The 27078-nt window shown below is 39.3% G+C and overlaps 1 protein-coding gene across 1 annotated transcript in view; it reads right to left on the bottom strand.

Annotated features, from left to right (window-relative positions):
* The window catches only part of MBP (myelin basic protein), an 85199-nt gene extending 59116 nt beyond the window's left edge, over positions 1 to 26083 (bottom strand). Inside the window, exons 1-2 of the mRNA XM_026039768.1 lie at positions 26013 to 26083; positions 24 to 114 (exon numbers count right to left, since the gene is read on the bottom strand). Coding sequence (XP_025895553.1) covers positions 24 to 114; positions 26013 to 26063 — 142 coding nt within the window. The 5' untranslated portion in view covers positions 26064 to 26083. The remainder of the gene's footprint in view (positions 1 to 23; positions 115 to 26012) is intronic.
* Between the last annotated feature and the right edge of the window lie 995 nt (positions 26084 to 27078).

Here is a 27078-nt window from a genome sequence, read left to right as displayed (position 1 = left end):
TTCCAGTTGTTTGAATAACTCACTGAATACTTCATTGTCTTCTGAAGACTGCTGTGTTAATCTGGCTGCTTTGGGACTCTCCTTGGCTGCTTCTTCCACCTTCGTTTCAGCACTCTGCAACAACAAACATTTGTTAGATCAGGTCCATCTCTTCTGATTCATCAACCTTCAAATTTCTTAATTAAGGAAGCAGAACCTTCTTTAAAAAATATTCAACTGCTGCCACAGAGGGTGTAGGTTTCTTTACTCTTTTTCCTACTTTCTCAGGAAATGGCTCAAACAACCTGTAATTTGCTGCTGCAAGAACAGTATGCAAAGAAACACTACCCAACAGCTACTCAGTGCTGCAGATTAAATGAACAGTCACTCATTCCTTACTAGGGTGATGTCTGCATTCTGTTACTTTAAAAACATGTTTTTTTGTCAGTCCCAGGGAAATTATAAAGACTGAGTCCTGAGATGCTTTGGTTCAAGAAAGAAAACTAAGGAAAATAATACAGCAGTTGTGCTCTCCGCTTCCCCGATAAGCTACAGCTGGCACGGAGGGATGGCAGCTCTAAGAATCACAGAATATTTAAGGTTGGAAGGGACCTCTAGAGATCATCTAGTCCAACCTTCCTGCTTAAGCAGGCACACCTAGAGCATGTGAGATGCTGGCAGGAAAGCTGTGTGAGAGTGCAAGTTTTAAGCATGATAGCACATAGCTGGATGTAAGGTTACTTGGCATGGCTTTTTACACAMACACACAAAATGTAGAATTAAAAAAAGCTTTTTTTCTTTACACTAAAAATGTTATATGCCATTTTATTGCTGACATATCTAATATTCCCATTAACAAAGAGAATACAAGATGAATCACCAATCCAAAATTTGCATGAACCAACCAATGATCCAGATGCTTTAAAAACAATTTAAGAAACATTTTAAAGGCCAATATTGGGTGCTTTGCTAAATTCTGTTCTCCAGTGTCCTAAAACCCCTCTCAGTGCTTCCAAACAATGAACAAGCAAAGTGAAACCTTATTTCCTTACACCGTCCAAGCTACACCAAGAGAGGCTCTTTCCCAAGTGCTTGCGGTTGTCAGTGATATAAAGGGCCTTTGTCCTTATCATCTTAAATGTAATTCCACCCAGCTGCAACTTTCTGGTTGAGCACTTAATGCTGCTTCAGAGGTGAAGCACAAGTAAATATATGTTGCAGAATAAGTTTCCAAGAGTTATAGCTATTAATTTAAACATGATTTAAAAATTACATAGGCCTAAATGCACAGAAGGTATCTCTTTCCACAAGGCCTCATCTTGAACACCATTAAAATACTTCTAAATTGGAACTAAAGTGAAGTTACCTAAGGATAAGAATTCTGAACATGTAACTTAGCTGAACTAACACCTCAGACCTGCACTGCAAAGAAAGAGTAGRGAACGTGGCCCTGTTCTGCTGGTGCTCCGGCAGTCTAAAAGTCTGAGACTATTGTGTATTATAAAAAAGTTATAAAACAAGAGGCCCCTATATATACACACTGTTGATATACACATGCACGTAGGTAGAGCAATGATGACACAGAATCAGCTGTAAGAACAAACACTGCATTTTAAAACCCACTTTGGATCAATTTCCTGTTGAAGCGACTATTTCTCATGACTCAGTTTACCCATTTTTATTATATTCATTTCCCATTATGTACCAAGTGAACACCACAATCTCCATTTCACACATTTAAATTATTCTCATAAGTACACGAATAACTGGACACTGCCAAAATATTTGCAATAAACAACCAAACGAACAGCAATATGGAAAGCACATTTTGGCTATATACACACCCAGCATTTCAAGCAGCAAGGCTTCTTATGTTTTGCTGCAATCAGGGTCTGTTTACAGAATCTTGACCTCAAAGGGAAATACCAAGAAATGGAGAGTTGCAAGAGCAGTATTCTGCAGACACTACAATAACAGGCCAGGTTAGAAGCTGCAGTGGAGCACACTGCATTTACTGAAGCAGATTTCCTCAAGAAAATGTGCAGACTTGGACATGCAAAGTGRTAACTCAAGCTGACTTTTTTGTTTTACTGCATTGTGCTATTTATGTCCTTGGTAGGCAGGGCTGGTTTCCTCTCCTTTAAATACAGAGCTAATACTCAATAACTTGAACTTGCAAAGAGAAAAAAAAAGTAAAACTTCTCATCAGAAATCACTGTTCTAGAAAGATTAAGGTTATATCCAAAATAATACTATAGAAATTCAATTGGAAGCAATAGCATTTGTACTGTCTGTGCTTTCATTCCTGTTATTTACAGTCTAGCAACATTTTCATTTTCTTATTTACACACTTTGCACATTTAGCTTTTGTTCCATTCAAAAGGCAAAAATGCAAATGTACTTAAATTTCACTTTATCTTCAGAGTAGTGCCACACTGGCTCCAAAAGTCCTAATAATTACAAAATATCACATGCTGCAAATTCATGATTCTATGGTTTTGGCTGCATTTATCCTTTTTCTTCTTTTACTCATTYGCTCAACTTCCTTGCACTCAACTCTGAGAACCTAGCAGAACTAATAGCATGATGAAACATTTGATTCCTCCTCTACACTACATCTGTGAAATTATTCAAGATAAATAAWTTTTTTTAAAAAGTCCATCTCAAAAGACAATCAAAGGTCACTAGAGAATGGACAAAAACATATTTGAGGGGCATATATATATATATATATATATATCCCCATGCTGCAAGAAAGGATAAAGTGTTGCAGGCAATAATAATCTGCAAGGTACCCACTGCAATAGCTCTCTCAGCTCTAGTCTCAGCTAGGAAAAATTAGCGAAATAAGAGCCTGAAATGCATGGGCACTCCTCTGAATACAGAATACAGGGGTATTGGGCATACTGGGCAGGCACTACAGGGAATAAGTGATTCTTAATAAGGAGGATTTTCTTTGCCACTACTGCCATTCTCGCCCTCTGCACCCCCAGATAAAGTACTATCAGCTTCGCTATCTTGCCAGTCATTAGGATGAAATTCAAGGAAGTTCCCTGCAATTTTCTTCTCCAAGACCCAAATGAGTCTCAAGGCACACAGCATCTCTTCACCRGGAGGAATTTTACAGGCACAGCTTATCACGACTCCACAGGTTTTGCTGAGAACGCCCATTAGCAGCAAGAGGTTGCAAAGCTTCAGCCGGCCTTCCGCAGGGGCCGGGCTCTCCTTAGGCCTCACTCAGGCAGCCTTGTGCACGGTGACGTTCCTCAACTCTCTTAGCYATGGGGATGTTTCATTCTCATCTCCATTAGCACCAGAACTCATTATACACATCACCTTATTGTTCTTTTACACAGATTGTGAACAGTGGATTTTAACAACATCATATAGTGTCATTTCCACACTCTTGAGAAAGATTGGAGGCATCATTTGGAGCACAGTTCATCCAGACCGCAGGCTGGGCCCAGGTAATTTCTTTTAGGTTTTTGAAAGCATTGCAGGCAACTCTCATGTCAGAGAGTAATGTACCTTGTTAATTCTCCACTAGTCAGGTAAAAGTTTCAAAAATTTCACAATAATTTTCAGATAACAAAATCTTTACACAAGCTAACTGCAACCAGCCTTCAATCTTATTGGATATATTAACTTCTCAGTTCAGCTTTCATGTCTACAGATTTTCCCATGAATATTGTGAACTGGAAAGAGGTAGAGGGRRAAAAAAAGAATATTCTCTGTATAAGAGTAGAAACAAAWACGGGAGTGACTGTCGTTCTGCCTGCACTCTAAGAAATCAACAAAGTCAAGAGTTCCCATAAAACACAGTAGAACTTGCAAAACAAGCTAAGACAAGACATAAAAATAAGCTTTAGGTCAATATTTTTGATCYGAAGCAAGAGTCCCATCATGACTCTTTCACTCTGCACACATCAGTGCTGAAACCATACACAGGAAACCTGAATCATGTACAATTCAGGCAAGTACAGGCAGAGATGAACTGCTATTTCCTCTACCAATCCCAGCCCGGTTATGCAGAGCAACAACACATCAGCTGAACAGTAAGTGCAGGGGCACATACCATACAAAACATTGCAGATTGGTGTAAGGATCTAAAACTATTCTTGGAAATAAACAGAGCTTTGATAGCCTCCAAAATATCTGACCTAAAACTAGCATTATTAAAGCACAGATGCTCCTCCACTCTGAACCCAGGCATTTTTTCTACATCACTGTGAACAGCTTCTGGCAGGCACAGCCACAGATGCAGCTCTTGATGCAACAGGTCTAGCACAAAAGGCACTTAGGCAGCCAGTCAAGGGTAGGGTGAAGAGTAATAATTATCAATACTGGTGCCTTCCTAGTCCACTCTCCTTTTAATCCTGCCTGCACTGACCGTTTGCTAATTTGCTCTCATTTAGCTACATACTAAGGAAGTACAAATATTTCATTCTATTTTTGATGAAAGGATGTGGTTTAAGTCATAAACACAATGTTTTTGCTGCAGTCTCAACTCTCTCAGCATATCTCTTAACAGCCACAAATACATTGAATAGGGGAAGAGTCTAAAGCCAACYTCACTAATGATTTTAAAAATGCCACCTGAGGTCTTTCTGAGGGTGGTAATAAATAATTAAGTAATCCTGTTTTTTTCTGCCACTAAAACTACCAATATATTCTAGCAGATTGAATACAGATTGAATTAAAAATAATTTCTATGGATATCTGGTACCTCAAAAAAGTGATAAAAATAGACATCTAAGTGTCCATCCTACATAAACCAAGACAGTGACAAAAAAAAACCCTAACAGCCTGCTAGAGAATCATGCACAAGAGTTTGAGAAAAGCAGCCAAGCCTAAGATGTTTCCAAGAAGCATAAGATAGCAATTCACTAGGAGATTAAAAATATATTTTTTTCAGGCCAGATTTACCTTTCAATCTCCCACAACAAACTTCTTGCAATACAAGCATGAGCTAGTCAGCTCACAATGAACCAAAGACTCTTGTCAAAGACTCTTGTCAGTGTCTACTACTGAGAGATGCTCATCAGACCAGAATCCTGCACACAGGACAGGCAGTGGCAGAAACGCTGTCACTGCAGATCTGCTCCTTTTAACCACAAAAAGGGAGAAGAGGTAAAAGGAATGACAGATTTCAACATGAGGCACAATATTAACCAACAGCTTGCAGACAGTGGTTGGTCATGGAACAGCAGGGCCTGTCACGTGTGGACTTGTGGGGCATTTCAGAAATATTCAGAATAGTTCACAAATATTCAATGTAAGCATTAGGCCTGAAAACAGTACAAGCCTACTAGAAACAATGCAGTTCACTGCAGAAACTACTACTCTTGGCCTGCAGGTGTGAAAGCCTTTTTGCTTTACTCACTTTCCAGATCAATTTAGAGTGAACAATTATGTGACAAAACCCAGCACAACTGACATCCTGATGCTGCAACTGATGTGACCCTTGCTAAGGGAAAACAGGGAAGGTTTCATGCCTCAGTGTGCATTTTTGACCCCACGGGCCTCCAGAAGCAAAAGAGAAGCCCATGTGACAACGTGGGCTACAAATTATTGCAGCAGAGCTGTGTTGCCTAAACACACACAGAAAAACAGAGGAGTTTGATGCAACTCTTTAGGTCTCCTCAGTTCGCTCGCCACAAACCTGGGTTCAGGGAGGCTAGGATTTCATTCCTGGGATTTTAGTCTTAATTCCATTCCAGGAAAGAACCAGTTCCTCAGCATGTAAGATGAATTCACCACCACGTACTTCTGGATCATTTCTACATGCAGCTGAACACTTCCTTTACTAAATAAGAGAACTATATAAAAACAGATATATAAATAGCTACTGAAAAAGGCAGAAAGCCTAGACAACTTCAGAGACCTTTTCCACTGTTCTATTCATAGTGATACATTAGACTAATACAAAAATCCCCCCAAGCTTAGCAAAATTTGAGTAGAAAATATGTCCTGAAACAATTTCCACTACACAGCAAAAACGGACTTTCAACTTCCTGAATTTAATTTGATTTTCATTTGCCAAATACTTAGCTCATGACGAAAGCAGGCTCACAGGCTGCAATGTAAAAGCAATTTATATTCAAAATTAAATTTCGTTAACTCCCTAAAAGCTATCAAAATAGCTTCAGTATTAAAAATAAAACAAACAAATCCCCACTTACTTGGCAAGAATTAAACGAAGAATTAATTAACAGAGTAGCTAACATCACGGAATCACAGAATGGTTGAGGTTGGAAGGGACCTCTAGAGATCATCTAGTCCAATCCCCTGCTCCAGCAGGGACACCCAGAGCATGGGGCACAGGGCGGCATCCAGGCAGGTTTGGAAGATCTCCAGAGAAGGAGACTCCACAACCTCCCTGGGCAGACTGTTCCACTGCTCTGTCACCTTCACATAATATGATAGGAGAGTTGGGAAAAAAAYGAACATTTTCACTGCTTAACTTACTCATGTGACTTAAAACCCACAGTTAGGAGAAATATTGCATAAAAGTTGCCTCTGCTTGAAGGATACTGTATTTATTTACAAGATCTATACCTTCAAGGCAAGTTTTTATCAGAAAACTGACTAATGAACATTCAGTTGTAAAAATCAAAGTTTCATCTCCACATTGGCCCGTGTTCCTCGTCAGCGACCTGTCTCCTAGGCCAGTTTCCCGCCTCCCCAGGTCCAGAGGGAGCTGGCCAAGGGGCTGGAGCTGGGCCAAAACCAATCCTTTCAATAACTCTGGGGGGCAGAGTACKCTAGAACTGAACCACGAGAGCTCTCTGATCTAGCTCTGAATTGCTCCACAGTCCCAAAAACTGTTATTGGGAGAAGCTGGGTGCTCTGCTCATGGTTTTCCGCCGCCGTTCCCTAAGCACACGATGGCGGCACTTTACAGTGTATCCACGAGAGGCAGAAAATCCTGGACTTGTGTCTAAACAAGGCAAGCTTATCCTCMCACTTGGCATGATTTCAATAGTTCAATATTTTCAAGCTCAAGACAGCATTATGCATGAGCTTGAAAAAAAAGAAACCCTCAGTTTTATTATACTGTGCTCTTGGAAGCAACATAGGTCCTATGAGTGTAAACAAACACATAAAGCACTCAAAATATGGCATTCCCTTGTCAAAATTAAAAAAAAAAATCAGTGACAGTTTTGAAATACAACTGTCATAGAACTAAGTTTATTTTAGTTGAAGGAAACTGGCGCAGACACCAAACATATTGTAATTCTAACAAACACTGGTATGATGCTACTTAGCTCTTGATTAAGAAAAATTAAAAGAAGCACTATTCACTTAAATAATATATGGCTTTCTACAAAGATTTAGGAAACTGACATCCTGAGGACTGACAAGTGATCAGAGTAAGGCTAGCAAGACCAAGGAAATGATTTTTTGTATCAGTCTGGCGTATCTGCAATACCTGAGATACCTGAAAGCTTAAGTGCWTCCAGGAAAACACTGCAGGCTATGAAAAACTCCACGTGAGACGTCATTGCAAAACTAAAAAGCATCTCTTTTCTTTTCCTGGCTCTATGTTAGTGTTATCTTCATTGTCACCAGTGAACATAAGAAAAGACACTGATAATTTTATTGAGGAGCCCGAAGGTGTTTGCGTATGCAAGCCAGTTAAACTAATCAAATTAAGTTTTACTGAAGGATTAATTTTCCTTGATGATCTACTGAATCAACTTCTGCCACTGCGTTATTAAGCACTCCAGTTGTGTCAACAATACAGTAAGGTCTTCTATTAGGTCTTCTTCATTTTAGCAAAACTCTGTGAAATTTTAACTGAGGAGGAATGCAATATTGATCTAAATCCTTACCACATTAACCTAAAACTTTATATTAAACAAAATTAAGATATGCATGTAATGCACATGTAAATTTACAGTTATATTATAGATGTCTGAAGAAGGCCTCATCTCCTGCAGCTTCAGGTRGATGTGATCAGGCAGACACTCATGGCAATGTTGCTCATGTTGGTCTGTCCTCTAATCCTGACCATAAGTTCTTTCCTGGCACAGCATCAGACCCCAGACAGAGACCACACATTCCCACTGCTCTCCTGTGTGCAATGATCCCCTCACTCCTTTCTTTCCCCCAGACAGGGGTTTGTCCTCCACAGAAGGGAGGCAGGGGGCAACAGTCCAAGAGATGGATAAGCCTCGTCAGTCACTCAGCAATGACCTGGATCCAAATCTCCTGTTTTACAAAAAAAAGTAGCAAAAACAATAACTGCATGTTCACCTAACCTAAGGACATAGTATTTAAGAATATGGGGAAGGGAACGGAAAAAAAATCAATTTTTAGAAACATATTAAGGCAACCAAGAGGCCTTTGTGTTTTAACACACATAAAAATATCAAAGTTATTTCCCTTCCTCATGCCCCACAAGACACACTGCAAAACAGATGCTCTTACAAATACAAGTCACCTTTGAAAATCCTCACTAAAAATAGATTAAAAATTAAGCTAGGAAACTATCAATCTTCCCTGCTTCTCAGATCAACAAAATATGGTTAAGAACTTGAATTTAAACTCTTTAATCATTATTTGTTAAAAGGAGATACATGAGCAGGCTGGCCTCCAAAATAAGAGTGGGCATAGACTTCTAACAATAACTCCAGTGGCAAATTAGGTATGTCCATCTTTTATTTCTCTGAAAGAGAAGCAACATCAAAGATGTGGAGTGCTAGTTACGTGACCACAGTGCTGCACAAATTGCGAAGGAAAGCCATAGCCTAAAGTTGCAGCGTGGCTTTTTTCACCTTGTAAATGAAAAAGCTGTAACTCAGTAAGAAAACATGCATCACAAATGATGGTTCCTGCAAACCATTTTTATTCTTTTGCAGCATAAAAGTTTTCTGTCTGTTTCAAAGAAATTCAGTAAATAGAGCAAAAATCAACTGTATTTGTCTGGCAATATCACTAAGACACATGCATCTCCCTTCAAGGAATGAYGACAGTTGCACTCCTTAAAGCTATAATCTTAAGATGAGGCATCAGCAGTAGATGCAACAAGTATTAACTCATGCCAGCTATTTAAATGAAACAACTAGAACACAAAAACATCTAGGATTTTTTCCTTTGCTTGGAATTTCTTGGTATCACCYAGTTGTTTCAAAATCTTGGAGCTGGGAATCATTTTTTTGACCAACTAACGTTCTTTGGATTATTTTTCTGCTTTTACATTCTCAATAATATTTGCTTCTTTTTTTTAAACCTATGAGCACTTGTAGAAAAAAATACCATCCTAGAGACTAAGAACAAACACTAAAATGTAGCCATGCCCACTTATGTGAACACTAGATTTAAAAAAGCAATTTTAGGAAGCTCACTATAGTCAATTGAAGATTTTGCCTCAGGGAGTTTAAGGGAAAAAAAAAAAGGGGGGGAGTCCCTTTTCAAAAGTACCTTATTAAATGTAAAATGMAAAATTTAGAGAAGATTAATTAATTTCTGAAATGTTCTAGCTTTAGGCATTCTCCAAGGAACTGTCTAAACTGAATGTGACATCTGAGAGACCATCATAAAAATACAATTAGTAACACAAAACTATAAACCTAACTAACATCAAAGCAATACAACATAACTCAGAAAGATCACACAAAAAAATGACACCCTCAAAATCTACCCCAGCGACAAGAAAAAGCTACGCAAAGACCCAGTACAAATAGACACCGTCACCATTTACTAATATGTTTAGTTTTAGGTTCCAGTGCCTGTTTTAAAGAAACCGAAGATCAAATAAACACTAAGATGATCACTGACCTTTAACAGGGCTCATGTGCACTAGTGAGATCATGATTTTTTTTTTTTTTTTCAGAAAGATTACAACTTTTAGGAGACTAGCTCATCTTCAAACACAACGCAGCTTCTTTGAAGTCCTTAGTGAACACCCAAACATGTCTCACACAGACCACTCTTTTTGTAAGAGTCTAGGGAGATTAGAATCCTGACAATACACAGAAATTGGTGTTTTGTTCTTTGATAGCTTCTTCAGAAGCAATGATTTTTTTTGCAGCTAGGGATGCAGATGAGGACTATATAGAGACTCTCAGTGAGAAGGGATTTTGAGTTGACCACTACAGTTTGCTCAGTTTCTTCAGAAAGGCAAATGTTCTCAGAATAAAATTTGCCAACCGTCTCCATGCAAATGGCATTACATCCCTGCATCATGTAAAATCTGCTATCTCTTCCTTTTATTTTGCTTCTGATTCTGCTATTTTGTTTTGCAATATCTACACAGAACAATCCTTTCCCTCCATGCTTTAAACTAACACAGAGGCACCGTCACAAAAACCACCACGTAGAGTTACTGCACCAATGCTATCTTAGGGAAAATAGACCATTGCAATATATGCAAGAATGGCTAACAAGCTGAAACACTGAAATATATGTTCAATAACTAAGATAATAATAATAAAAAAAGGCCACAGTGAAGTCTAAGTCTTAGGTACAAAATTTATTCTGGTGGGAAAGACAAACGAAAAAACCTACAAATGATTCCTCTGGTTACCTAGAGTCATCCAGATAAATGACATCTTGTTTATTTTCAGACAACTGCTTTAGTCAGAGTTTAAATGTCTGCAGTGACATCTGAATTGTGCTGACCACTGGGTGGGGAAAGAAGAGATACAGAGATCACAGAATATTCAAGGTTGGAAGGGACCTCTAGAGATCATCTAATCCAACCTTCCCACTCAAGCAGGCACACCTAGAGCACGTGGCACAGGACGGCATCCAGGCAGGTTTGGAAGACCTCCAGAGAAGGAGACTCCACAGCCTCTCTGGGCAGCCTGTGCCAGGGCTCTGKCACCCTCACAGKRAAGAAGCTCTTCCAGACTTGATGAATGAATGGCAACAGGCCCATTTCATTACCTGCCACACAGCTGGTACACAAAGGGCCCCTAAAACAGAGGGGAAAAGAAAAAAATAAAAAAGCTGCAGAATAACAATAGATGGGATAATGAGTTGGTGTGAATAAGGTGTGAATACTTACAAATATGAGCATATTAGTAGTGATGCAAGTGACTTTAGTGACTTTAATGAAGTCACATTGTTAGTTCTTATAATCTCTTGGTGACTTCAAATGAAGTGACTACCGATACTTTTTCTCCTACTAATCTAGTGCCTAACACATTCCTGACCTTTAAAAGCAGTCACCCTTAGTGAGCTATTTGGGCTTACCACAAGGTAAGCAGGGGTAAGGCAGAACCTGAGAGCCCAAGGAAATGACTCACTCGAGTGTCACACTCAGGAGGTGCCTCCTCAGCGCCAGGTGACACCTGATTCATYAGCACGAACACACACCATTACTCCCCTGGAAATAGGTGAGGTTTTCCTACACATCTATTTGCTTCCTTTCATAAATAAATAAATAAAATACTACGATCAGAAAACAGTTTTCAAAAGTGTTTTTGATGCCTGATAATACAAGATACATATACTTATACCCTAATATGGAACTTTCATAAACCTGCTCTCACACCTTTTATAAATAATCACTGAAGAAACAACATGCCATCTACACTATACACAATTTCTTCTCACAAGCATTCCCATGACCCCATTATTTTCTTTTTATTAAAACAGAACAGCTTATAAGGAGAGAGCTGTTGTAAACAGTTCTAACTACCATCTTCCAAATACATGAAATCCAATGAAAACTAAATCTATGAAAAATGCAGGCAACATAACTTTCCAAGTGACTAAAAGTTCATCCTCTGCACTACTMTTATAAAGAAATCCTGGAAATGATGGCAATGAAAGTCTCATGTGCATGTACAGACAGGAGGAACAGTAATCCAGAGATGAGGCCACACCTGTGAGCATCCACCTTGCCACTCTGGCAGCCAAAGAGCAAACAGAAACTGGCATTTAGAAGARTGATTCAATTGTACCAGAGTTTGACTAACTAATGCAGTTCTAAGGAAAACTCTGCACGGCCTCAGAGARGAGGCTCCTCCATGGCAAGGGGAAGTAGGAATGAAGAAATGATCATCACTAGGAGGAAATTAAAGAGATACATATCAAAAGAGGATGAGTTTCCTATTTAACTTCTGCAGCATTTGCACTCATCATCCACTCAAGCACCAGGCTCCATAGGGGAGCCTGGAGCATTAACTGCAATCACTTTTATTCACTACTGGAATCAACGCCAAACTTCAGATAGGACTGCTTGTTGTTCTTCCCCTGGATTCCCCTCTTCCTCCCTTTTCTTTTCCTTTAGTACTTAACTTTCTAATCTTTTCTCTTTTTTCATTATGTACATAATAATAATAATAGCCAGCCAGCATCACCTTTGCTCTGTAACCACTATATAGTCAAAAAACTGCTGGTCACCACCACAAGCTGCTAAGCCTTTGAATTGAGGATAAAGCTGTGTCCTGTGAGCATCTTTTTGGCAGGAAGATTTCAAGCAAGCAGGAAGGATCATCCAATTAGAAAGCACACTTTATGCCTCTTTACGTGGATTTGTCTTTAAAGACGACTCTAGATCAGAAAAGCAACTAATTTCCACTACTTTTTCGTCATTTATCCCAAAATGCAGTAGTTAGTTCTAATAAAGTATAAAAGAGAGTAAGCGTACATACTGTCCTCAGAAAACTCTATCTAAAATGAAAGAGCAAAAAGGTATCAATAAATTGAAGGCCACGCTTAGTACAGAGCATTTTAAAAGGATACAGGACACCAAAATCTGAACATGATGTACAGGAAAGTGATTGGAAATAGCCTGTCTGGATTTACCAAGGGCAAATTGGTAAATGAGTGGCGTGATTACCTTCTATAATGAAACACCAGGTTCCCTGGCTGAGGGGAAAGCCACGGACGTCATACAACGTGACATTAAAATGGCCTTTAACAGTCTCCTTTGATTTACCACTGCACCCTTACAGACAAGCTGAGAAGATAAGGTTTGGGTAGGCGGACTACAAAATGGCTGGAAAATTGGCTGGACCACTGAGCTTAAAGGACTGTGATCAACAGCATGAAGTCCARCCATAAGTAGTTGCTGTCCAATGGCATTTAATATCTTAAAAAAAGACCTGGCTTCTAATGGACCGGGGGCCTAGTCAGTTCACTGGAAGGCAGAGTTGCTATTCACAGGGACCCTGACAGCTGGAGATACAAGTGGACAAGAATCTCGTGATGTTCAATAGAGGCAAACTCAAATTCCTGCGCCTGACATCGAGTATCCCACATACTCGTACAGGCTGGGGACTAACTAGTTGGAAAGCAGCTGCCCAGATAACGAACTGGTGATCAAGAAGTTGGAACTGATCCAGGCAAAGGTCCCTGTTGTAAAGATGGACAGTTGCACACAGGGCTGTATTAGCATGAATGCAGCCATTAGGTCAATGAGAGCAATTACCACCCTCTATTCAGCTCTGGTGACATGTTTGAAGCACCGTGCCCAGTTCTGGGCTTCAGAGRCACAACAGGTATCAAGATGATTAGGGCTCTGGAGGACATGGCAGATGAGGAGAGCCAGAGAACTGGATTTGTCCAGCCTACAAAAGGGCTGACAGATCTATTTCTGTCAGAGATCTATTTTCCTGCAGGAAATAGGCAGTCAGATCTTGAAAGTGCACAGTAATAAAGCAACAGGCAAACTAACACAAGCTGATCCACATAAAACTCTAAGTAGATATTAGTAAAAACTTTTTTGCTATGACCATGATAAAACACCTGAAAATGTTGCCAAGGCAGGCTGTGCTTGGACATCAGCAGGCTGTGCTTTGAGCATCTTCAACCCATGCTTGAAGATGCTCAAAACTCAGCTGTGCAAGGTCCTCAGCAACCTGACCTCACTGGAATTAGGGATTGGACTTGATGATTTTCAGAGGCATCTTCCAACTAAACTTACATATAATTGGTATCTTAAACTGAGGTAATACTGAAGTAATACTACATAGCAGCAAAATATTAATGTTTTCATTTACTTTTAAAATCCAGTAAAGGTAAACRACTATAGATGACTGTATTCCTTATGTTAGGAATTGATAAACAACTACTGAAGTAGCAAAAAGAATTTTGATAATTTTGTGAGCAGACAAGTTTAATTCCAAGTCTCCTAAGCGTGTTCATTTGAGGGAAAAAAAAAAGTAAAAAGAGTAAATATGAATCCTCATAGAGTAGAATAAAGGTTTTTGGCAAGACAAAAGACTCTAAGTTGTGTTCAGAAAGTTTTTTTTCTTATTCTGCTTTGTTCCTTCTGCAGACGCTCAAGAGTCACTGCAGTCACAAGAGCTTCTCAAGGCAGAGGTTGTGGCTAATAYAGCAATTTAAAACCACTTGAACAGTCACAGGTGGTTACAGCAAGATACAGATAAACAGTAGTGTGTCTGAGCAGTGAAGAACTCTGAAAGGATTTCTCCCCAGAGGGAAATATTTCCGGTTTCAAAACTGAGCCAAGTGGGCTGTAATGTAAGACAGACTACAAAAAAAAAAAAAAAAAAAAAAAAAAAACCACCACACTCTGGAAAGTCCAATGCATCCAATTTTTATAAGTTAAAAAAAAAAAAAAAGCACTCATTTTAAAATTTGTAACTTATCTACAGAAAAAAAAAATCAGTTGCTGTCTGTGTCTAGATAAAGTGAATAACATCTCTGGATTCAGCTAAAACAGCAAGATATAAAATCTCAAGAAACCAAAGACTAAATGTGCCCTGGAGGTATTGAYGGCTCTATCTTAAGAGGACTGTGGCAATAGCTACTAATCAATACCTATTTTTGCACATCTTCTCTGAATGAGCCTCCGTGAAAATATAAAAATTCTACTACAGTCAAGAAATTCTCCATAATCTACTCTTAGCAAATCATACAACCCAATAAACTCATCTTACCTTTCTATTCCAGTATTTCTTACCTTTGACAATGGTGCCTATCACTGCCACTACTTTCTTCTAGTATCTGCACAGGACCTACAGGTTGACCAACAAGAGCTGTTCAACTACCAATACAGGACTCTTGCTTAAGCCTCTAGTGGAAGTCATACTAGGTCCAACTTAAAACGTTTCCCCCCCATATATAAGCTCCATCTCATGCTACACAAATGACCTTTCAGAATTAGTATTCCTTGAAAGTAAGTCATTAGAAGAAACAATTCTTCTGATAGCCTGTGCAAAATTAAACGCAGTTATTAGAGGAGACAGAGCTCAAGGCAAACTTCTCCCTGTATTACAAACACCTGATCCAGACTGTGGCTGAGTCACAAGTTGTTTGCTTATTTGCCACTCAACATTCCTACCCTGGAAGACAGGCATACATGCAAAACATATAGATTACATATGGAATTCTTCGTATATATCAAGSTCCATAATTACTGATGTGGCTCAGTGAGGAAGAAGGGAAAAACTGTTTCTTCTCCTGTCCATAAAACAGGCTGTGGGGMGACTCTGACTCTCCAGACTACACTGCTGCCATTTTTTCCCCAAGGTTTTGCTCTCACATAACCCCCAGTAAGTCACATTAATGTGCAAAAATCTATGTTAATGCAGTACTTGGCTGGCACTTTTAAGTGCACAGACGTCATGAAGTTAAAGACTGCATTTCCCCCAGCAACTGTTACTTGGTAACCCTCTGCATATAAATAGCATTTTACATTACTGCATGTGTGTTGTGAAGGCTGAAATTTATGCCTCAGATTCTATAGGCAAACCAGACTCAGAAGAACTCATGCAGGGAAGTGCAAATTAAACTCACCCCAGCTAGACCTCAATGCTTCTCTAGGCAGAGAATTTAACAGGAAAGAAAAATAAGATTGTGAAGKAAGAAAAGAGGATTTTCCATGGCCATTGCCCTTCCAATGTTTCAACATAAAAAGGTGGGCACATACAACTTCAGCAAAGTTAGTACTCAAGCAGATCCTCTGCTATTGCTCATACATGGAGAGGCGCAGCCCTCAGATACTGCACGAGCGTAGCGGAAAGCAGACGGAGCCCTTCCCTTGAGGCACCTTCTGCCCTAGAGGTAACACCATCTACTGACCTACCTATTATCTGGGTAGAGTGGCATCACAAGACCTGCAGTTGAAGTAGGACTAGGAGAGGACTAGGAGAGGACCGGGAGTAGGACTAGGAGAGTCCTAGCTCCAGCTCCAGCTGCATAAAACACGCTAGATGTAGTGGAAAGGAAAACCACACCAAAACAACAAAAAGAGATCAGAATTCATCAACTCAAATATTTAGAAACTTAAACGGCTATATTGCATTAACATATTTCTGCTCCTTCACATAAACAGATTACCTGAGAAATRACAGCCTATTCAAACTAGTTGAGTAACTACTAGCATAGAATTTCAGAATCACTTTTTGACCAAGAAAATGTTTTTTCAGCAGAAAGCAAGAAAATATATTTCTATGAAAATATCCAGGCATCTTTTAATCAACTCCCTACCACTACCCACAGCCTACTGTCTTTACTCTGTTTTTTCCTATTCTTTGCCTCTAGCACACAGCAATATCATCTCCTAAAATGTTTTATTCTAATCAAAGAACTAACAGACACAACTACTTGAGTTCCATGAACTGCATTTTATAAATACATACCCATGAGAAGGTTACATGTAATGTACAGTTGGAGTTACTACACTGAATAAGTATAAGCACATGGATTAATGAATACATTTCATTTGCATTTCTATTAGCAAATTTATAACCATCTAAAAAGCAGTCTAACATCTATTACTGCACCAACAGCATTCAAATCATTTCCTACTTCTCCTTGAGAATTAAAAATAGTTACCCTAAAAAGGAATTCTGGAAATTTATCCCCTCAGTTCCTGCAACTCTTCTACCACCATTAGATACCTCAGCCATCATGGCACAAGTTCTCTCTGCAGAATTCCACCTCCAGACAATCAACTAACTTTCAAGATTTTTTTTTTTTTTTGACGCTTAAAAACACTTCAAAATCTGAATTCCTACTTAAAAGCATTTTCTCTGTTGCAAGTATATCTCAATACTGAGAATGCTGTGACAGGAAAGATCACCCAGCACAGGTTAGGAAGTCTTTATTCCTGTCAAGCATCAGACAGTTTTTCTTTTAASTAAAATGAGCTATGAACCATAATAAGTTTTGAAATAAAGTACCACAGTAAAAAATGACCAAGAGGACTCCAGACGCTCGGAGATGCCCCAAACTTCTCATTTTCTTAGAGTCGCAAGACTCAACTTGGCACCTTAGCAGCAGAAGACTTGGCCAAGCCTCAGCCAACAGCTGAAACAATTAACTGGCCATCTGCATCTGTGCATGGAAGAAAAAAAGCAGCTCTGCAGCAGCTCCCCCAGCCCACAGTTAGAAGCCTAATTGGTTAAAACAAATTGATCATGGATAAAATAGGATGACTTCTCGACTGCYGAGACTAGTGCTCAGGAGCTGGGACTGAAGACAAGCCACCTGCTTCAAGTCTCCTTAGAAACTTACTCTGTTCAGAGGGACTTCCAAACACATGGTTCAAAAAAATGAGCTAGAAATGATAAAAAGGATCGATTTAGTTAATGCAAAGTCTATGTTTTAAGCACCTTAATCTTCAAAAATACAACTCTTACTCTCATAATCAGGTAATTTAATAGCTGCAATACCAGATTATTATACTATTAACCGCTTTATAATAGGCATTGAATTATTGCACTATAAACTCTCCCACATCCAAACAATCTTAGAATCCCTCCTCAAAGGCAGACATGCCATTTGTTCCCATTGCTGTTTGTCTACTTGGTATTAAATGTCACTGGCCAAGAATCCTGAACAATATGGTGAAGGGGTATTAGAATCCATGGCTCCYCATCCCACCTAAATGCATCCATTCAGAGGACACAGGTGGGGTCCTTTCAGCTTGCTTTCCCTCTGAACACTGTAAAACTTTGCTTTCTAGGTATTTTTGGCTATCCACACAGGGCCTTTATAGCACAGTGTAATACAGTAACAAGCAAACACAGAAAAGACAAATGAAAAAAAAAAAAAGGTGCACCAAGCAGAATAGGTACACAGGAGAAAAATAAATAAATAAATAAATAAATAAATAATCCAGGCTGGAGTCCTCTTTGTCCAAGAGGACTGCGGGGAGGGAGAATACAAAGGACTATGATCCATCACGGAAAACACAGAGAGCTTTAATTTTTAACTCCTTCAAGTACTGGCAATACAGGTGTACTGGCAATTTGCTGTTGGGGAGTGCTGCTGTGATAGACTGGCATACTTTGCTCATGCTTGCATGTGAAAATGAAGGAGTTGGCTGGAGAAGAMRACACTTTTTCAAGTGGATACATATSGTCAGACAGGTGCTGATGTAGTTCACTTATTTCTAAGCAGTACTCCCACCTTCCTGGTAAGATTACCCATCTACTGCTCATCTCTGCTCTGTTTCCGAGTGTGCAACAGCACTGTTAATAATGGACTATTTCTAATGCCTGAAAAACAAAACAGGGCACTGAATTTCCACTGCATCAGATACAGATGCTGTCAGGAAGTCCTGTACAGACAGAAGATTGGGTGTAAGGAGTAGGAGGAAGGTGAAGACAAAGGTGAGGAAGGGGGCATATGAAAGGCTGGAAAGAAATGTGTTAGACGTTTAGTGAGTCAGTTATGACCGCAAAACCAAGAATTACTCAGATTTTAACTTAACAGTCTGGGACAGCACCTTTTCAGCAAGATGTTTCCAGCATATCAGGATTTCCATGACTCATCTGAAAATCTCAGCAGTGCAAGGCTGTGAACCCAGTCCTGTAGCTTCTGCATGGAACAGGCAGCGCTGCCAATTAATGCCACCTCAAAATGTGGACCCCAAAATAGTGCTGACTTTCTGATAACAAACAACTTGACAGATCTCATGGGCAACAGGCTTGTTAAGACTTCTGGCTCTTAGTTATTTTCTGTTGCTTTTGAACTGCATAGGAATTCACGAGCAAGCTGGGTGTCCCCACACCTCCCTAAATTCAGGACTGCTGAAACAACCATCACTCAATAATCGCCAAGCCCAGGGGTGATACCAAGCAGACTGTCACTCAATGCCTTGTGACAGAGCCACAAGGTCTCTATTACTGCCTCCTCTTGATTAGGACTCATGCAAGAAGTTGCCCTTATTATCCAAGTTAAGCGGTATGCATCTTCAGCTCTGCACAAACAACACAATTATATATGTATATATAAAAWAYATAAAACARTAACAAAAATAATGCTACATTCATACAGTGCTGCAGTGAATGAACAAATGGTCCCGCAGAATGAACCTTATCTCAAAATTAGAATTTTTTGAAATTAAACTATATCACTCTGCTCAAAAGTTTGTCGATGTCCTTTGACAAAAGCCTCCCCAACCCAACAAATGCTAGCTAAGTATTTCCATAAAGCACAGGACATATAAAAGTTTAGTAAACAGAAAAAAAAAGAAAAAAAAAAGAAGAAAAAAAATTGTGACATTTTAGCTCAAAGTGGAAAAACAGTTTTAAATTGCAGCAGCACAGAAGTCAAATTTATTCTGGGCACTTGTAACTGCAATTACTTTAAGAAAAAATCATTTTTCATCATTCATATGCAGCTTGTGAAATAAAAAGAAATTATAGTTAAAGTGACATTTTGTACAGCAAAGCCCTGTCTCTGGATTTACAGACTAAAGAAAGATTCCCATGGTGTTTGCAATGTAGAATCCCCGTTTTCTGTTTTTATATGGTAGAATATTTGGCATCAGCCTTCAGGGGAGTCTGAGTTTTGGCTTTGTACTGGAGCATAGTGTAGAACAGTGTCTCAGAACTAACTACATTTAATTACCTACCGTCATCCACAGTTTACAGTAGCAGAAGTGCCAACAAGGACAAAATAAGGAAGTTAAATAAAATATGGTTCCAATGATTTTCCCAACTGAAGCACAGAAGCATTGAAGTACAGGGAACGAGGAATTACATGAGGAAAAAAGAAGACAAGCTGCAGGGTGTACTTTTACAGGCACTTAATACTGTGACAAGTGTTAAAGAGGGTATTACCAGTCACGTGAAGACACTGGAGAGGGAACACTAGCTAGAGGTCAGCTGTTCTCCATCCTACAAGCCTAAGATGGAGACTCTTTCCTGGTTTGGTCCCAAATAGCCACAGATAAACTTCAGCAGGCTTTTCGATGAACTCTTAGTGAATCCTCCCCGCTACTCTAACACTGTAATTCATTTTACAGAATTAGATCCTAAGTTAAMGCATTACAGCAAAAGATCCTTCCACACACCATTTTTAGGGACCTTATATAGTGTATTTGGTGGAAACTCCTCTTTGCTGCACTGACCTTTCACAGCAGCTGATGCAATGTGCTATGTGATGCAGCAAGCTGATCTATGAACCAGCAGATCAGTCCAAGCACAAAAAGGTAATGAGAAGAACATACTGCTCCATCTCAGTATCTCCAWGTCACTCGCTGCTTTGTCAAGATTAAAAATATAAACAAGCTTGCCTTCATTTTTTCAGTGTGATGTTGGTGTGATGTTGAGCAAACTGTTCTCAGGCTGCCACGCAGGGCAACTCTAATAAGTGAAGCCACCTCAGCTGCTAGAGTGACTCAGAAAGAGGTCACGGAGAAAGGGCAGCGCGTTAYGCCCCTGCTCTTCCAACTCCTTCCCAATTTAAGAGGTATTATTGTTAGAGTCATTTGAAAGGGCATTCGCCATGCCTGTGTCGAAGCCGACACAGAGCAGATGTGATGGGATGGGAGCAGCAGGGCAGCCGAAGCGCAAGACCTTGAAGAGAAAAGAGGGCTCTTGGCTCTCCCCTCAACAGTTCTGCAGGCTGAGGAGAGACTGGGAGAACAAGGCCAGGCCTTAGACCCTGCCTACCTCCTCCTCAGCCAAAACCACAGCGGCTGCGCCTCTTCCTTTTACACCCATGCAGGCTGAACCAGCTTGAGACCTCAATCAAGAAACATCAGTGCCTGGCGCTCGYGTGCACAAAAGAAAAACACTTTCTCAACGCATTTCAGCTAACATCAACCTCGTTTACTCATGTTTTCAGTGAAACTTGGAACTAGTGAAAAAAAATGCCAGTACCGTCTTATTCAGACAACTAAACGTGGGCACTGCAGTGCAGMCCAGAACTCATTCCTTACTCATCCCTGCTTTCCTCTCCTGCTTTAACTCCTCCAGCAGCTGCTCTGGGCTGAAGCCTTGCTACCTTCAGCATCATTGAGGTGCAAACAAGAAGCTGAAATTATTAGCTTGGAACCAACGACTGTTCATCTTTCTCACACTCTCACAATGCCCTTTACATATTTCAGATGCCAGAAAGATCACATCTTCTAACAACTATAGACTAGTGTCCATAAAGTTTAATAAACGACCTTAGAATTTAAATACAACAAATTAGATTTAGATCCCATTAACTTTAACAGAGCTACTTGTTTGCTTGAACATTAGATACGTACTTCAATACCATATAAATTCTGGTCTCAAAGCTAATTTCTTGAGAAAAGCCATCACAGTGAACACACAGTTCACATCCTCAGAGGCTTTGAAGAGTGGAGCCATTTGGGTCCCACTAAGGCCCCATCCCACCACTCTGAAGCGCACTGAAGCCTGAAGGCTGCACTCAGAGTCTCCAAGTGCTCTGCTGTTAATACAGAATGACACCGCATCTGTCCCAGCACACAATCTAGTTAGACAGTTTGAAGGTTAAGAAGTGAAATAGGAGAGAACAAGCACGAGAGAGTTGCTCAAGGCCAAAAACTAGGTCAATGGCAGAATTTCAAGAAAACTGCTATCTATTGAATTTAATCAGCCTCACATAACTCGAGTTCCCAGAACTTCCATTTGCTCTCTAGAAGAGGTACCCTCCTGTACCTGACACCAGCTTTAGTGGACACAGGCTACTCAAGAGAAATCCTATAATATACAACCTGTAAAACTGGTTGGTGAAAACAGGCATCAAATCTCCTACATAGAACTTTTGCTCTCACAACATTTTAAACTTTCTTCTGTATTTTGAGAGAGATATAAGAGAGAATATTGCAATCAATATGTCAAATTACAYAAAGAGTATATGACAACCCCTGTGGTCTTCATTGCTTTATAGCAAAAGGCAAAAACTGATCGCACAGGGAAAGATAACACAGTAGCACAGGAAAAGTACTGTTATACAGCTTCACTATGCAGAAAGCAAAAGATCTGCACTGATTATTTTTTGTGTGATAATAGGACTACTGTATTTAAACATATTCAAAAAGTGCAAGTGTCCTCAATAAAAGTGTATCCCACAAATCCTTTCTAGACATAAACACCCATATAATTCAAGCATCTCTCAAACAAGATATACTAAAAACAAATAAAACAAAAAAAMMCCACTATTTTTACAAAAATAGTGCGAGAGCAATTAATTTTTTAAAAATCCAAATACTTGATCTATTTTTTCCTTTCTTAATACTTACAATTACAATATTTACGATGCATACCAAGAGGAAACACCTGGTAAAAACCACAAAGATGGTCTTTAAACAGTCTCAACACTGAGAAGCAGGGCATCAGAAGAGAACMCTGTGAAAACCCTTAGTTCGGTGCCTACAAAGGCAGCATTACAACTACTGATCCAGCTTTTTGCAGAATTTCAGATTTCTTTCATCAGGTACAACCACAATACTTTATATCAATGTTATCAGGAGTAGGTCTGGGCAAGGTGCTAGATTTCCATACACTATAAATTGTATGCTTTATTACTACATTTGTTTTCAATTTCTGCTTGCGAAAAAAATAATATATTGTGCAAATGCCCACTTCCCAAAGTTCTAAAGAGCTACGCTTGGCAGCGAGTGGTTTCAGATCCTTGGTATTTACTTACAGCACACCCAACATACATCCAGGACATAAGATAAGCAGATGATCCAATACGTCCCATCACCTATCACACTCCTGACTYGTACAAGCCTCCTGAGCAGTCCTTGGATGAGGCAGAGCTGCGGGTTCTGCTCTTCTCTCCCGGTCCATAGGCTTGCTTGCCAGCACCCCACAGCACTACGTGGCCCAGGGTACACAGAAACCAGGCTGGGTAGACTCATTACATTTGGTTTCCATCACAGAACAGCACACAAAGACCACACAGCCCTTTCTAAGTCGTGTTGACAACCAACAGTGAAGTTCAAGGCCAGTTGTGTTAGGCACCAAGAAGGCTCAACAGTTTTTTAAGGCAGCAAATGAGCTCTACAGAAGTCAATGAGGAAGACAGCCAAATAGGAGCATGCAGAGAACTGAGAACATAATACTTAAGGCGAGTTTAGTTATTCTTGAAGGGCACATAGCAATTTTCAGCTTTACGGTGTCAGAATAAAATAAGACGAGTAAAACTTAAGCCACCCACTCTATAAAGACTCTGACAGTCAGGGCACAGAGAACAGTCCATTCTTTGGTGTTGTTCACAGATAAATTTATGCACATGTAAACCCAAACATTAAGAACAAAGTTGAATAAACTTGGAATGCTTAGGCATTCCATGATATATACATTTAGCAATGCATTAAAAGGACTACAAAGTCTAAACACATCAAGTAAAAGGAAATGGCTGGATTCACTGAACAGCTTTTAGTTATCTTACAAAAATATTTAAAATGTGGACACTGGAAATAAGAGAAAGATCTAAAAAGAATTACACAGAATGTTACAAYAACCCACATGTTTTACTCAAAGTAGTAAATATTTTCCTCCTTATGTGGGTCAAATTTATCCTCTGTTTTTCAAAGCATCTAATTAGGTACACAATCTCTCCTCATTATTTAAATAATTATTACAGGCTGGCATATTTGTAAATCTAGATAACAACAATATTTTGAAAGAAATATCAATATCATGATAAGCCAGCGTGTTGTCTTTCGCAAATTTGCCAAGTTTAAATCRTTTTGGTTTCATGATAAAAATTCAATGAGTCAACTACTTTCTGGCTCTGAATAAAATGATAAATTTTATCACTTAAATTCCCTAATTTACAGAAAGTAGAACAAAGCTAGATGCCAAATCAAAACACTGTAATTGCTGTCATGTATTACAGGACGTTTAGTGGACAAGTAAAAGTTATGATGGCCACTGTCTGCCAGTCGCCTCCCTAAAGTCACTATGCATGTAGTAGCTATCTTGAGAACTGGTCCATTGGTTCAGGCCCCAGGCCAGTGTTTGAGTTATCAGGTTATCTGTTTAAAAAGGGGAAAATGAATAAATAAATAAAAGTATGTCATATGGTTACTACTGCCATTGAATTTTACTACTGCCTGTAAGAACCGAATCAAGATTGACTGGTGCAGAATACACAGTACCACCTTAGCTATGTATTTCCTGATTTAAAATCTGTGGCCCTATCATTTCCTGTGATATGATTGTGTCTAATGGGCATAAATGAGATCTTGATAAAGCATTTGGGTGGTTTTTTTTTTKTTTTTGTTTTGTTTTGTTTTTTCCCCTCCTCAGGAGGATGAGGAACAGAGGGTATGGCTACACAGAAATAAGCTCCACCTTCAAAGATATTTTCAGTTAAAAGTATTACCTTGATTGCAGAAACAAAGTTTTGTATGGACTGGTGCAAAAGAAACAATTTCAACAATCCACTTCATCATGGACCCGTCGTACATAYTTGCTGTAAGATTCATATTCAGCTGCCTTATGCTCAGCACTGCAGGATCTACATCTATTGCTATTCCTTTGAAGAATCCTTTCTCATGTGCCAGACCACTCATCCTCCTGTCATCCAGATGTGTCAGATACATGAGATGCTAACGTGGCACAGAAGTTATGATGTTCCTCTGAGCAGATTTGGTGCATCCCAAGCAGACGATACACAYTGCACAACCACCCAGTGAGCTCAGCATACCTGCCAGACCACACCTGCAGCATCTCTCCAACTCAATCTGGAAAGAATTGGCGAAATATCTCCCTCTGGGACATTTCACRTGGCTAGATCACAACAACACAATTTCCTAGAAGAGAAGTAACTGCAAGCCTTGAGGTAACAACTGAAGCTCCAGGCACATGTGYTTTTGTCTCAAACTGATCTGTAAGGCCACAGCACCATTCTGTAACACACTGTCCATACATAAAACAAGAACACGTGTAGCCCCTCATTCCCTTTTCCTGCTGTTTTCTCCTTACTCCTTCCACGTCCTTACCTGTTTTCTAACATTCTCCCTCCCAAGAGGAAGATGCCAAAGAGCTAGCAGATATATGCTTTCCAGCCTGTTTACCTTTTGGTAAGTTGGCTGCTTATCTGTGGCACAAAGCAGAGCACCTGTGTAACTCCAAACACAGCACCGAGCTTTCTTGAGCTTGGGCTCAGACCGTAAACTGATATTCTTGGGTGGGAAAAGAGAAGTTAGTAATAACTAGAAGCAAGAAGCAACTTTTTATAGTAAAGGCCTCTGTGACTTTCTGTGCACCTCAGAAAAAAATAAAAAAAATACAAGGTTATATCACAAGGAAAACAGCCTTTGACTCTTAAAATAGAGTGTCAAAAGTACAGAGCACAAAGCACAGTGTCAGAAGAGGCCTGAAAGGCAATACCAGCTCCAGCTTCCAATGAACATTAGGACAATGCTGAGATTTCAAAGCCATATCACTCAAGACTGAAAATCTTTTTCTTTATAGCTCTCCTAATTTAAATGCCTTCATGCAGTCTATTTTTAATGGAAAATCGTTTAGCCATAGCTAATGACAAACAAAATAGAAAGTTGTCAACAAGTAGAATAGTATTCAATGAATTGTTTCCTTAAAAACAGTTGCATTTTCCTCCTTCTAAGCCACATTCCATCTGTTTCCACCATGAGTGAGAAGCTTCTTATCTGATACACATCTGAAGAATGAAAACAGTGCATCTCGCATCAAATTCAGCACAGCAAAATCCCAGTTTGGTTATATCCCATACAGAAGCTTCTCCTCTTGAAGCACAGGAAAATAACAACTGTCGAATAGTAATGGAGAAAGTAATCTTGAAAACACATTTATGTACTACATAATATGTATTTGATAACATGTATATTCCTGAAATAGCCTTGCCTCTTCTATTTCTGCTCTTACCTTGGTTGGCTTCTCAGTGCTGTGGTCTCTCTTTCCTACGTGGTTCCCCATGATAGATCACCAGAACTTCAAATTCTGAAAAATAAAATCAAAACAACATTTTTGAAACTAATATTGAAATCTTTATTCTGAAACATAATTAATTTTTTTTTTCTGACACAGAACAAAAAGACAGCTCTTGTACAATTAGAAAAAGCTTATATGGACTGTTTGGCAAATCTGAGCAGCAACAGAAAGCTTTCCTCCTTCTAAATAAGAAAAAAGTGTTAAAGGGGAAATTGTAAACCAAGATTGCAGTAGAAATTAGGTAGAGGCATCCTATTTCACTCTTCCAGTGTTGTTTTAAATACCAAAACACTGTAATATCTACCAACTGATGCCTACCTACAAACTTTTATTTAAAATAAATAAATTAATGCTTTAGAATCCACATTTTCTATTATATAAACAGTAATTACTGAGAAAAATGAAACAAAATACAGCAATTTGCTGAAAATGGGAGAATGGATATATCATTACAGCATGCACTTTCATGAGAAGCACGGAGTGTCAACCCTTTCTTTGTATTTTCCGGCTCACCCTGCTGTATCTCAACTGTGACTGGCCTGATTTAGTTTAAAGCACAATACTACAATTTCAACTTTTATTTAACCTTTCTGGTTATGCTACATATTTATTTTCCTAGAGCGCATGTTTTTATAATATCTTATACACAGCTGYTGCCTTCTACCAATTTAAATGCAGTGCAAGGAAGCATTCAAAGCCTTGAAACTTAAAACTACATACAAGAAAACCCTATCAAACACATATTTTCCTTTGAGAATTATGAGTTTTCAGCCATGAAGTTCAATTTCTGGGTCTAGTATTTCATTACTCAGCAATTTATAAACACAGTGTTATCAAAGCAGTGTTAGAAACCTTTGCACAACTCTCATTATCAGATGATAGTTCCATCCTTTGATAGTTGATTCCTATCAAACCAGGAAAATCATCAGGAAAAACAAATGCCAGACTTTGGAGCTGAACTACTCCAGACTTCTGGTGTGGACGAGTGTCTACACCAGAC

Source organism: Nothoprocta perdicaria, unplaced genomic scaffold (assembly GCF_003342845.1).
Source record: "Nothoprocta perdicaria isolate Ctin4 unplaced genomic scaffold, notPer1 scaffold_24, whole genome shotgun sequence".
Taxonomy (NCBI): Eukaryota; Metazoa; Chordata; class Aves; order Tinamiformes; family Tinamidae; genus Nothoprocta; species Nothoprocta perdicaria.
Note: the sequence above shows the minus strand (reverse complement) of the source record. Positions and strands in the feature narration are given on the sequence as shown.